At 43.0% G+C, this 14715-nt stretch overlaps 1 protein-coding gene across 1 annotated transcript; it reads left to right on the top strand.

Moving 5' to 3' along the window:
* The first annotated feature begins 2725 nt into the window (after positions 1 to 2725).
* On the top strand, positions 2726 to 5562 carry LOC140593170 (probable N-acetyltransferase 16). Its single transcript, XM_072717083.1, has 4 exons — positions 2726 to 2830; positions 3094 to 3350; positions 3576 to 3800; positions 4661 to 5562. The coding sequence occupies exons 2-4, from the start codon at positions 3162 to 3164 to the stop codon at positions 5231 to 5233; spliced, it is 987 nt and encodes a 328-aa protein (XP_072573184.1). The 5' UTR covers positions 2726 to 2830; positions 3094 to 3161; the 3' UTR covers positions 5234 to 5562.
* The last annotated feature ends 9153 nt before the right edge of the window (positions 5563 to 14715 follow it).

Raw genomic sequence — 14715 nt, 5'->3', positions numbered from 1 at the left:
TGGGAAGGAGGGTCGCTGGGTTCAAAGCAGAGCACCTTTCCACAGTCACATTTGCCAATGTTAGTAACATGTTCTGATAATGCACCGATTGTGCAGGCATCAAGTGAGATGTCCTGGCCTGTGTCAGGATCACCAGCTCCAGCTCCAGCCCATACATGCTAGGTGCCTCCATGTAACCCTGGGGCATCATTGTCCAGGTTCACCGCTACCCCTGAAAGGTGAAGGCGAACCAGTACTGAGAATCTGGATCTACTGGGAAAGAAAAGAATGCATTAGCCAAGTCAATGACAGAAAACCATTTGGCCTCTGCTGATATGGAAGTCAGAATCGTAACTGGGTTAGGCACAGTAGGAGCCTGGGGGTGTATGGCTGCATTGACACCCCTCAGATCTTGTACCAACCACCAGGTACCATTTGCATTTTTTACGGGTAACATAAGAGAATTGACCGGGGAATAGGCTATTTCCTTAATAGTCTATCACGACTAATGTGAGCACGGAGCCGGGAAACATGAACTGGAGTCGCAGGGTCAGGGAATAAGGGGTTTTATTAGGAATCAACCCTTTCAAGGGCATAGGAAACACGTAACGTCAATGACTGGACTGGGGAAACATACTGGATCACGGACTACACAGGACTAATGGCAGGAAACCAAGAACAGCTGGTAAACATAGGGATTCCACACGAGGTTAATGAGGGGGCCTGGCACACAAGAGGATCGGACGTGACAAAGCCCCCCTTTTCACCAGATCTGCATGTACTTCTCTCACTCCCTCATCTGCTTCTCTAGATAAGTGATACTGGGTCTTATGAGGCCAAAAGTCAGACTTAGGGTGGACCACCAAAGGCTCAGCTGACACCACTATGCCAAAATCATTTTTTCCCTTTGCCCACAAGCAATCTGGGACGTCTCCTAACCATTCTGACAGCGGATCCTTACCTTTCTCCTTATCTTCTCCTGCATCACCCTTTCTCTTTATGATACATGAGGGATCTAACCTCCCACATACTACTTCTCCTGGTTAGCTGGCAAATGGACAGACACAGCAGATCTCTCAGGATTGTGTCATCCACTAGCCACCAAGCGGCAAGGTTTTCTTCCTCCATTACGTATCACAGTCGCAAAGGCTCTGAGATCACTGTCAAACCCTCTTTCCCCACTTCCACCCTCATCCTCGTTGTGGAGAAACTCTTCCTGTTTCACAGAAGGCCGTGGCATCAGTCCCACTGCCCCCCCTTCTTCAGCAGCAGTCGGATCGCCTCCCTTTCCTCTCTGCTAACCTTATCTCTCAGCTGCTCCACTCTATTCTGCCCCCCCTCCTTGCTCTCACCAAGGACACAAAGTTTAGAGTGCCATCAAGTTAATTCGGCCATCCACCCCAAGTCTGACGATTCCATTTTTTATAAGCCTTTTTTAGTCCCAATACTGTTGTCTGTTCTACTATCTGCCTTGGGGATGCCATTTAAAGTTGACACCTGCATGCAACAGCACGGAGCAAAAGCAACTCATTGTATCTTTTTATCCCACTGAGGATACTGCACTTGGGAGACCACCAGCACCACTCCCTTTATCACAAACACATTTTTTCGAAAGCAACACATACGGTCTTATCGTCATACACTATCTCTAACTCCGGGAGTATAGACCAAACTCCAAACAGTCCCTCAGCCTGGTGCCAGGGGTCTACGACAGCATCTGTCTTAGGTTGTTCCTGTCCTCACACAGGAATCTTACCAGTCACTGGCTAGTTACGCAGTGCTGTACTACAGCATGCAATGCATGCACTGTCCATCCTTCACCATACACTGCCACATTACACAGTGCACACACCACCCTGCCCTCTGCCCCTTCTCGTACCAAGCCTTCACTGTCGTTTCTGGTCCCTACGTGGGTGACGGCTTCCCTGCCACCCAGTGCCCCATCGCACAACAACACTCTCATGCTATACAGTGGCGCCACTCAAAATCAGGGACTTTCCCAAGGTCTCGCGCACCCACCTATCATGTAATAGATCACTCAGGTCTCGTCCAGAGACAAATTACTTAGAGCGTACCCTTTCCCTATCACAGGTGGATTCCTGTCTGTGAAAAGGCGAGTCACAGCCCACCGTGAGTGTCAGCACTCCTGGAGGAGGTAGTGGAATTCTGGGGCTCACGGTTTAAGCAGCAAGTTGCTGCAGTTGTTGGGTATACAGTTATAACTAGCATTTTCCCAGCAGCTGAGGGGGCCTCCGACATCACTGTGGGTGAAGGTGTATTCTTTTCCACTTGCCAATATCCATACTGATTTAAATAAGTTGCTTGTTTAAGAAGACAAACACGCAGGCAGCACATTTAGTATTACTGTTTATTATGTTTCGGACAATATTACAAAATATGACCACCATACTGAGGACGTGACTCTAGGTTGAGATGGTGCTGCTGTGCTGTGCACATCTTCGGGCGTTGGCTCTAAACTCTGAATAATTACATTCCTGCCGTGCAGTGTAGCCTTCTGCCAACAGAACCAGGGTTAAACCAGGATTTACAAATTCAGATTTTATCTTAAATATGGAGCGGTCTGATTATTTTTTCCAGAGCTGTATTTTATAAAAAGTTGCCATATTTTTTGAGGGCCACTAGGTGCTGCACTAGGTCACATAAATACTCAAGTACACACACTTAGCCTGAATAATTAACTCAAACTGACCGGGGCAGCAGCGTCACAGTATAAATAGCGTATATGCGTTGAGCCGTGGTTAAAAAACAAAGACAAAGTGAGATTGTAGTTCAGGTTAAAAGAGCATCCTTCATGCGAAGGGGGCAACATCTGGAGAGGCGCAAAGGACGGGTCCAGTATTAAGTTAAAAAGCTGTTTTATAGATTCTTTATTGTGGGACCTTACCTATACCTTTAAGGTTTAAGGTATAGCTTCGGATAAATCGGCCAGTTTTAAGTTAGCTGAGGAAATCAAGGTACAGTTAAATTCCTTTGGTTTTATATTACTTTAAAATAAACACATGCCAAAGTAGCGCCAATGTTGTTTGCCTCATAAAAATCACATCTGAACTTGAATCGTTGCTTGTGTTCTCTATTTCAATGTCTTGATTACAGCAATACACTGAAGATTCAAAGACGTGTGGATTTATCTTATAAACAAAGACAAGCTCTGCTTGTAAGCAATGAAGGGAGGCAAAATAGGTGAAAGCGGCGGGCTGACCTTCTGGCTGGCATCCCCGGGAGATTACGATGACGTGATGGCCATTTCAGACGGCATATACGAAGGCAACGATTACCTGCCTCACCGCTATCACAGCTGGATGACGGAGCCGCACAGGGTGGTGATTCTGGCCAAGAGAGATGGAAAGCTGGTAAGAGGACTTTGTAGTGGGCAAGGTGTCAGCCAGCATTAAGAAGCAAGAAGAAGTGAGATGCAGGATTGTTTGGAGAGAATCTATGTTATCTGTGGAGTTTGTAGGACACCAGGTTTGATACTGGGGGGTAGCAGCTCATTACAACATTATACTGGAAATTTTACAGTGAGCATGTTCTTGCCGATGATGATTATGATGATAATGGTGGTGACGTTCTCTCAGGTGGCACTGGAGTCCGGGCTGATTGTTGATGGGGGCAGTACGGTGGTCCTGGAGGGGCTGCGTGTCTGTCCCAGTGAGCGTGGCCAGGGCTTGGCTGGGGTCATTACCAGATTCACAGATCAGTACATCCGGCAGCTTTACCCCAATGTCAAGATGAAGAGGTGGGCTTGGGGAAAAGACCCAGGACCTAAGACGCTGGCCAAGTACTCACTGTTGACAAAGCGGGTGAGTGGGGGCGGATGTTAATATGCCTCGATTTTGCTTATTCTAGTTGAATTTTGCAGCTGTAAATCATATTAGGGAGGAACGTGTAAGCCTACAGTAGATTTTGCTATTTAACAATATTATCGATAATAGATGGTAATGGACAAGTAATCTGTCGGAGTCACTGAGGAACCGGCGATTATAGATTTGTTGGTGAAGTAGGCATAACCTACACACAAAACAAGATGACAGAAGGATTTATGATGCTACTTTGAGTTCCGCTTTGTAGCCATGTTTCCAATGCAGTTAAAAATGGTTAACTCCTCGATGATTTCTAAAAGAGTCTTAGAAATTTGTGTTGAATTCATTTATCTACTTTAGACCAGTGTTTCTCAAACTATGGTACCACACACTGACAGCTTCTTTGCCGCTAGTTAATACAGAACATACAGTACTATCTGCTGAGGTGGTACATGGTGTAAAAAGTTTGAGAACCACCTCCCCGCTGTTGGCTAGTTTTAATGCAGCGGTTTCGTAGATTATCTTTAAATAATTCATGTTTTTCTTTCGCCTAAAAAATGTAATTTGTCTGCTTCGTGCTGCTTGCGTGCTTGTCTGTGTGATTGTGTTTTCGGTGTGGGTGTTGGACGACTAGCTTGTTGTTTATCTCGAATTTTTTTTTAATTAAAATATCTCATTATTATAATCCTAGTGTAGGTAAGAAAAAAATACCAAACATAAATCAGTTCTGCTAAAAGTGTCTCTCGAGGTGTTTCACTCTCCTTTAAGTAATTTTCCCTGTTCCTGGTACTCCTTTTCCTTTTCCCCCTTTCATCCACTCATGCTCCTTTGCTCTTCTGCATCACCTTTCTGTGCTCCAGGCCATCCTCTCACTTCAGATTGAAGCAGAGGCGTTTGATGCCTATCTCTCCACCTTAAGGGCTAAACTGGAACATGGAACAGGGACAGGAAGCCTGGAGCAGGAGTCCAGACTTGTGGTCTTGGAAGAGGAGCAGCTGAGGCACATTCTGCTGGATCCCGGTGTTTCCTCTCAAATCGAGCTGCCTGGTGATCTGATTATTCAGGACTGGCAGCCCTTCAAGCTGATGGAAAGCAACCTTGAGGTGCTGCGGAGACGGAACCTCACATGGTTGGCTGATAGCTTGGAGCAGCCAACCTCCCTCAGCCTGCACATCCCCCCATTCCCAGTCCCCTATAAGGGAGGGTCCTTCCACTTCAGTATTGAGCTGTTTGGTACCAAACCAGATCTTGCCTACAGGGCCTTGCTGGCCCACATGGAGATGGTGAGGGGTGAGATTCAGGGCTTGGTTCTTATGCACATATACATGCATCAGTCATTGTGGGGGAGACTGCGGGCATTTTGTGAGTGCTCTGTGGGGGTGAAGCTGTATGACGGCTACTGGGAACAGCTGTTGTTAGAGCACAAGCTCTGATTACATGGCTGGGGGAATGTGCAAGAGCATATGTTTAACATTGCTTAGAAATGTATTGCACACAGATAAGAAACTTAAGAAGTTCATCAAAAGTTAAATTAGGAGATATGCAGTACAGTGTAAAAGTACTTCTCGCAATGTGAAATGCTTCCATATCTCTGACTTCACTTCATGGTACAGTCTTGGGATAATTTCTTCGCTTAATCGTTTACGACTAGGAATAGAATAACGAGGCTCCAGCACATTCAACATGTAACGGAATCCGTAGTTTTCGACAACGCTGTATGGTCTTAAATCTTTGCAAATAAATAATGCAATCGATTCAGTGATGTTTTGTGCACGAGGTGAATTGTGAGGAATTTTACTTTTGAATGCGTCTGAAATCTTCGGTTGTCTGTTAGGCTGCAGGGGTGCTAGAATCTGCACGTCTGGGTGATGTCTTGTCAAATGGCTCTGCAGATTTGTAGTATTACTACAGCATTTCACCTCAGAGTTACAAATCAGGCATATAGCTGTGTTCTTGTCCACTGTAACTTTATCTTTCTTGCGCAATGTGAAATGCTTCCATATCTCTGACTTTTTATTTGAAGGTGTGGTTGGTATCGGGAACGCACCTGAATCCGCCATTTTATGAATGAAATGAATGAATAACGGACTCTCCATTGTAACATAGCGCAAGGTAATTAAATAAGGGGATGACACCTAGTGGATTAGACTAGTAATAAGATTAGCGTAAATCTTACGTTTAATGCTCGTGTAAATAAATATCGAAAAAATCGATACGTGTCCATTGAGAATCGATTTTGAATCGACTACATTTTAAAAAACGATATATCGAAAAATCGATTTTTTTTGCCGAGCCCTAATATGCAGTACAGTGTTAAAGTCTTAGGAAGTCAAAGAAAATGTTGAAAGCTATTTGTCTGGGTAGTAAGTGTAGATTTGCTCTGAAGAAACGCAATTTAACATTAAAAGATATGTAAATTAACAGTAGCATTAACAAGAGGTTCCTGATATCTTGGATGGCTAGATGAACACCACTTCAGTTCCAAAACCTCTCCTCAGGCACCCCAGTTATTCTATGTGTATACAAAAAATTAGGATATGGGGACGTGATTCTTTAATGAGTTGTATTGGATTCCAGCAGTGATCATGCAGTTCACACCCAGTATTGTCATCAGTCTGGAACAACTAGGTATATGAGTACAGTACATTCCCAATCCAAACGGAAGCTTAGAGTACATATAAATAATATTATCCTTCAAGAAAATAAATGAGATATAAAAAAAAATACACGCATAGTAACTTAGCCTGGTTACATGAAGGATAATGGCGACACCTTGTGGTTAAATAACAGTGCTATATCCTCCTGAGACCCGACCTATTCATTTATGTCCATTGTAGTGGACATTGTATTTTTGCATTTATTTTTTCACTTATGTGAAACGTATTTATTCTTGTTGTGCACTGAAGAGGACATGCTGTGAAATTAAAATAAGAATAAATTTGAAAAAATCTAAATTGTAAGATGTCTTATTTCCTCCAAAGACAAATAACCTACAATTGAAGGACACTTTTTTCCTTGGGTCTCAGGAGGATAATCGCATCCGCATACAGACGGTTTTTCCTTGCATCGGACGCTGCTAATAAAACTATTCTTAACCGTATGAAAGACAATGCTGTTTAACTTTACCAACTGGAATGGCACGGGCTTCTCAATACTAACGTACAGTAACACATCCTCCAGCCTGGTACGTGTGCTCATTGTTATAACTTATATAATTAACCATAACGCCATCATGCTCTTTACGCAGGGAATGGGCTAACTTACAGGATATAACATAACTTTTCCCCATTTACTCAATACTGGATATATTGCGGGTTGGGTCACCCAAAGGAAAAGGGGGAAGTGGGAATAGGGAATATTAGCAATAACGAAGCAAGCCAAACTGTAAGCAGAACGTGGGCACCCGACCCCTTTCATGCGATACTGCAAGGTTAACTCGCAATGTGCATACAGGACTTATAGTGACGTACGCGACGTGGCTGAGTGTAGTATAGCCAGTGACAGAAGTTTTATGCAGGTTGGTCTCTATTTTACTCTATTTGTTCCTATTGAAGGAGCTGGTTTGTCTTTAGGTGAGCCTTACTACTTCCGGTGGTGCACACGAGGAATGGATGGCAAGGGCAGGGACAGAGATTGAGATAAAAGCGGGAATAAGGAATTGTTCGGTGAGTCTGATTGGGAAGAGGGAGGGAGAGAGTTCATTCGAACACAGAGTCGAGCATGTTGCGAGTTGGATGAGAGTAGTTCATTCGCACTGCAGGCGAAACTTTCACCCTCTACAGCTAGCCAAATACGTGAAACGAGGGAGGAATTTTAGTCACACTGACTTGTGTATTGCGTTTGGGTGTATCTTTACGGATGGATGGTAAGCATTTGTGGATTGTTTGTTAAATGACATTCTATTTTTTGCGTGATATTGGAATAATTTGTTGAGCTGTATTGTAACCAAGCGACATCGCTTTATTCCTAGCCGTAATTTGGAGCTGCAGCAATAGGATATATTACGGCGTTGCATGTACGTGATACAGTATGTCATAGAGCTGACGTAGTACGCAATAAAAGGGGACATTTTAAAACGCTTAATGTGAAAAGGCTTAATGTAACTTAATGTGCCAAAACAACCACCAAAAATCACCAAATTTGTCACACATATATCTGGCCATAAATACTTTTACCTGACAAAAAATCAAAACCGACATTCTAAAACGCTTAATGTGAAAAAGCTTAACGTAACTTAATGTACCAAAACAGCCACTAAAATAAAAAATCACCAAATTTCTCACACATGTACTAGGTATGTCACAAAAAATTTCAAAGTTGTTGGATTTTGAAAAATATCACCAGAAGAAAGGGCTTGATAAGACCTTTCCAATGATACCAAGAACTTCTTTCTGTGATGAATGGCAAGAAAGTTATAGGATATTTTGTAACGCCAATTAAGGCTTATTAACGTCCACTTAGTAACAGATAAAACAATGGAGAACCATACTTGACTTTGTGACCTGTTTATGGTGTTCAGAAAAATGAGCATAACTCTGTTATTGTTTATCAGATGTTAATAAACTAGGTATCATTAGAAAGCTTATTCCTTGCCTAACAGTCTCAGATACACTGAAAATAAAACAAATAATTATTTAATTTATTTGTCTGTCAATTAATACTCACCGGAGAATGTATGTAGTGAATAATACAAAGAATGTCTTTTCAAAGAGTCCACAGCATCAAATTAAAAAGTACTTTGTGTTATCATTATAATCCATTCAATAATAATACATTTGAAAAGCATTGTCCATAGTAAAGTATCAAAAGGTACAGGTAAATATGCAGTATGTGCCCGTAAAGAACTGTCTGATCTCCGGGAGTTGAAGAAAAGAAGTCTTTGAGATGCTGCCTTGCTATGCCAGCCCGTGCTGGTTGTGGAGGATTACGTACGTTTTCTCTTCATGTTAAAGGTAACTGAAAAGACAATATGCAACTATTTCTAGCCTTTCCAACCCATTCAAAATTATCAATCATCTGTGTTACAAAAGCAAGCGATGGGTATCTACTCCATTTTATTACAAGAATATATATTCATAAACACATATAACCTCATTTAAAAGCCATCACATCATTTTAAAGCTGTAAATTCCATGCTGAAAATCATGCTATTTTCGGCTCTTGCTACACTGTTCACCACAAAACATGACCGGCTCTCGCGGCGGATCCAAAAAAGTGAACTGCTGATCGATACATTTTGCTCCAAATACGCCTAAATACAATAAACTAACTAAGAAATATAATGATCATAGTTTGAAGAATAATTCTGCTTACCTTTATTGTCCCAACGAAGGTTTTAACGAGTGAAATTTTCGGTAAGATCGGGAGGAAATTTCGAAGTTATCAGAAAGTCAGATTACCGTGTTTTGAATGGAAATCCCCAGATAAAGGTGTGTTTTACGTTATCAGAACGGGTTACCCTAATAGACACAAAAATAACACAACAAAAAGGCAAAAACTATTGGGATACCCTGGTGCTCTGGGGAATGGCGACCAAATTGAAAACGAGGCTGCCTGCCAAAGCCCCTATGGCGCAGAGCTGGTGATAGTGACATACCTACATGTACTGTATCTGATCATAAAGACTTTCACCTGACAAAAAAATCAAAACCGAAATGCTAGGAATATGGACTTTATCTTACGTTAAGCGTTTTCCTCTCCATTGATGCCCATTATAAGGAAAAGGCTTAATGTAAAATTTGGTGATTTTTGGTGGCTGTTTTAGTACATTAAGTCACGTTAAGCCTTTTCCTGAAAAAGTACACACGGTAAATAGAGTGCAGACATGCCACGTCGGTGCCCAGCATACAAAGATGAATGTTCACTTTGTGGCCTGAAAGGACACTGGGCACGATGCTGCAGAAGTAGCAAGTGGAGAAAACAGCAATACAACAGTAAAGGAAGTAAGCTCCACCCATGACAAATAAAACGCTAAAAACATCAGGCACCCAGAAACAGCCACAGCCAACAGTGCGATTCCTAAATCGAGTGGTACAGTGTGCCGGAGGCACTGAAAAATTAGTTCAGAAAGTCACACAGTGCATGAAATAAATAAGAAGTGGTCAGATATTAAAGTGTGGTAGGAAAATTATAGATCAAATTCTCTGTTAACTCTAGTTGAGCCACTTAGAATAAAACTCCAGACCTCTCAGTTGGTCAGCAAAGCAAAGTTATCTCTTTTATTTGAGCAATACAGCAAAGCGCTCTAGCACCAGGAACCCAGTACCCCAAGCACAAAGAGCAACCAGCTGATCAACCATAATTCTCTTTTTTTTTTCCCCTGTCGTGTCCGGCAGTTTAGCGAGCAGGATGTTAGTCTGGGTGCTTTATTGTGCCAAGTGCAGCTTCGGATTAAGCTCCTCTTGTTACTTGAGATATACTATTTATTCATCGTTTTAGATAACTGAATTAACTGAAATAGGAGAGATAAAGAGAGGAAGAGAGGAGGGAGAGAAAGAGGAGAGGGGAAAAGAGAGAGAGAGAGAAGAGAAGAAAGAGAAAAAGGGGGGGTCAGACAGAGAGAGAAAAACAGGGAGAGAAAAATAATACAAAAACCATAATTCTCAATTCCAGATAAGAACTTCCAAGTCCTGGTTGGTCACAAAACACCAACAAACTGAGCTCAAACATATACAGTATCAGATACAATTATCCTGCTCTATTGGTTCACCTTGGTAGCAAGGTAAAATCCACCCATTTTGCTCAATTTACCAAAACATGTTTCCACTGCAAGGCTCCTACTTGAGATATGGATATAGATATTGATTATATTGACATTGATTCACTGTAAATACATGGTTAACATATAATTAATATGATTAACATTACATCTACTTATACATTTCTACTACCGCATAACATATTGCATATGGCTTACTGCGACTAATTTATAATTACAAACTACTTTATAACTACAGCTCTTTGTGCACTAGTTGGGGCAGCTTTGAATCCCTTCCTGCAGGCAGTTTCTCCCCCTTTTCTTCAGGCACTGTCTGCGCACACTCCCTTTATAGAAATGTGTGCACAGTTGATCGCTCTGATTACATTTGGAAAACCCGACATTGCTACGAATTGTGCTTTGATGTTTGTTTGTTCAACCACAGTGTAAGGAAATCTTATATATCTGATTGCAAGTGGATAATACCATCCCATTCAACTGCCATGGCACGATGATGACTGAGAAATTCCTGGAATCTGGAAAGACCTGTCAGAGCCCCCAACTGTACTCTAGTCCCTGTGGTTGTGCAAGTGTAAGACCAAAGCAGAAGCAGATGTCTTCTGGCACTGGCACCTGGCTAAGTCAGGGGTTCCTAAACATGGTCCTAGGTCCATGGTCTGTGTTTGCCTCCGCAGCGGTCCCCAAGGCTGTTGTCACCTAGGTACCCACCTCGTCTTTCCTTGTTGTCACCATCCCAAAGGGAAGGGTCTCGGGTTTACCCCTTCAGGGAACACGAAGGGGGACTCTCTGGACCTACCTCTGAGCCCTGAATATTGAGCTCTGGTCTCTGCTCATGGTTTTGTTTTCTACCGTCCCATGTCCTGCAATGGACAGTGGGATAAGTCAGGGTCTCTAGGATGGACAGGCTGGTTCTCCATCTCCTGTTGGGGAAGACGGGGTCACAGAGTTCAGGCCATCCGCCCTGGTCCAGTTACCATGTCACCTCGATGCTCTGGTCCCTCTTTTCCTCCAGTACCCATCCTGGAGCCCTCTCGTCGGCCTCCAGCACTCATCTTTGAGTCCCCTCGTCGGCCTCCAGTTCCCTTCCTTCCATTCCAAGGTGTCACCAGACCCAGCTCCTGCTCTAGTTGTGCTGCTGCTTAGCCTAGCCTCTCATACACCTAGGCCCGTGGCGGTCCACTCTCCTTGTCCCTCTGTGTCTCACCCCGGTCTGTTAAACCTCCAGTGTCTCTTCAACCCCAGTCTGTTCCTACTGAGTCCCTTCCTCCTCTGTTCCTAAGTCTGCTGCCCCCAAGCCAGTTCCCCTATTCCTTTCTGGTCCCCACATGTTTCAGATCCTGTCCCTTCGTGTTCTGCCCCCAAGATAGTTGTCCCTGGTTCTGTCCCTCAGTCTTCGTGTCTAGTCCCCAAGACATTTGTTCCTGGTCTACAAGTTTTGTTCCTTTTTGTGTTCATGCATCTCGTGGCCCTATCCCAGGTCCTCCTATTCTCCCTTGTGGTCCTCACTCCCTTGTTCCACCTTCTGGCTCGGTCTGTTCAGTTCCCTGGTTCCCGCAAGGTTTTTCCCTCCTCTCGTTTTGTGTGTCGTCACGAATAGCTGTAACGGCAAAGAAGTGATTGACTCTTTATAAAAAACCTGGACTGCTGCGATTGGATGCACTAATGTTCATTACAGTAGGTCTCCTTGTTTGAACTTTCTTATTCACTTTCATTTAATAAATTAAGGATTTATTTTCCAGGCCCAGGTTGACCCTAGCCATAGCTAAGCCAACCACTGAAGGGTTTAATCAAAGTCCAGTAAAAAAGAACTCCAATATTACACCATGTTACTTTGTTATATTACTGGTTGTTCTATTACTTTGTAACACAGGAATCCTAGCTTGTGTGGCCTCCTGTAATAGTAATGGTAATTAGAAAACCACCCTGCCCTCACTCCCTACTGAGACCTAAAGGCAAGGTGCTATTCAATGCAAATCAGTTACCAAAGGCTGCCACAAGATAGTATGATCAAGGAACTGAGTCATTCATCACCATCTTCTGGTTCCTGTCCTTTTATCTCGGGGCTCCTGTTGGCTGTGATCAAACATGATCTATTGTATTAGACTCCGTGAAAAGTCTGGTATCACACCCACAATTTAGGATAAGAAGGCTGAGAAGACTGGGCATAACAACATTCACTGCACCAGAGAACATTATCTGGAAATAAACTTCTTCCTCCAAAAGAAAGTGTCTCTGGTCTGGTTCATTGCTTAAGGCTGAAACAACGGAATCTATTACAAAACATAGGTAAATAATCAAAGCATTTATTATAATAAGGGGTACACATAAGGAAGAGGACTGCTGTTGCCTCACAGGAACAGAGGTCAAACCCCATCAATTCTCAATGAAGACAAAACAAGTCTGACTCTCAGACATTACACTGTGGTGTTCAATCAAACATAACAATAATTAATACTTTATTGATCCCTGTGGGGAAATTCTCTTTACATATACATACATCTATAGGTGAAAGCAAGCTGGTCATGAAGGGCAGCCACCTGTTGTGGCACCCAGGGAGCTGGGGGGGATTAAGGGCTTTGCTCAAGGACCCACAGACTCGCTGAGGCCTGAAAGAACATGGTACCACAACAAACCTGCCAAGAGAGGGCCGCCCACCAAAACTCACAGACTGGGCAAGGAGAGCATTAATCAGAGATGCAGCATGGAGACCAAAGGTAACCCTGAATGAATTGCAGAGTTCCACAGCAGAGACTGGAGTATCTGTCCATAGGACCACAATACGCCATACACTCCATAGAGCTGGGCTTTATGGAAGAGTGGTCAGAAAAAAGCCATTATTTAGCGTTAAAAATAAGAGGGCATGTGGACAACTGCCCAGATTTCAGCCACCAAGGAGAATGCCATATCTGGCGCAAAACTAACACATCCCATCACCCCCAGAACACCATCGCCACAGTGAAACATGGTGGTGGGAGCATCATGCTGTGGGGATGTTTTTCAGCAGCAGGGACTGGGAAACTGGTCCGAGATGAGGTAATGATGGATGGTGCTAAATACAGAGATATTCTTGAGCAAAACCTGTGTCAGTCTGCCTGTGATTTGAGACTGGGATGGATGTTCACCTTCCAGCAGGACAATGACCCGAAGCATACTGCTAAAGCAACACTCGAGTGGTTTCAGGGGAAACATTTAAATGTGTTGGAATGGCCTAGTCAAAATCTAGACCTCAATCCAACTGAGAATCTGTGGTCAGACTTGAAGTTCACAAGCGAAAACCATCCAACATGAAGGAGCTGGAGCAGGTTTGCCTTGAGGAATAGGAAAAAATCCCAGTGGTAAGATGTAGCAAGCTCATAGAGAGTTATCCAAAGTGACTTGCAGCTGAAATTGCCACAAAAGGTGGCTCTACAAAGTACTGATTTAGGGGGAGAGTTTTCTGTTATTTTGTCCTATTTGTTGTTTGCTTCACAATAAAAAAAGAAATACATCTTCAAAGTTGTAGGCATATTCTGTAAATGAAATAGTGCAAACTGTCAAACAATCGATTTTAATTACAGGTTGTGAGGCAACAAAACATGAAAAATGCCAAGGGGGGTGAATACTTTTGCAAGGCACTGTAACACCATAGAACCAGTTTAAATCCTGAAAGCCGCACTCCTTTGGTACTAGATATATTTCGGGCTAGTGTTGATATGTGTCTTTGAGGTGTTTTTCGTGTGTGCACTGGAGATTTTTTTGTGTCTTTTTGACACATATTTGACACCTTATTGACACTTTTTTACGTCTGTTGTTTTTGACACACTAAAAGCACCTTCATATCATGTCATTTCCGTGTACTTATGGTGTACAATATGCGCATTTGACATGTTTTTTTTTGCGTGTGCGCTTAAGACAAGAGTCCGTTGAGGCGTTTATGACCCTTTTGGCAGTCCATAGTTTTTAGACTAATGCTGAACGGGTAAGCAAGCATTTGCTGTGCAGATGTGAGAGTGTTGAGAGGATGGGTTCTCTGCGCACAAGCACATACACGCACGTGGTTTTTATGTGCATGGGTTTTGAGACTAATTAATCGCCATAGGCTTAGCCCACTGAGCCAAACACTGCCCCCTTAAAACAAAACACACACACACACAAACAAAATGACAATTTTAACACAAAATCTTACCAAATGTAAACTGACATTTAACAACATATTTC

Source organism: Paramormyrops kingsleyae, chromosome 10, assembly GCF_048594095.1.
Source record: "Paramormyrops kingsleyae isolate MSU_618 chromosome 10, PKINGS_0.4, whole genome shotgun sequence".
NCBI classification, from domain to species: domain Eukaryota; kingdom Metazoa; phylum Chordata; class Actinopteri; order Osteoglossiformes; family Mormyridae; genus Paramormyrops; species Paramormyrops kingsleyae.
This window is presented reverse-complemented; position numbering and strand designations above follow the sequence as displayed.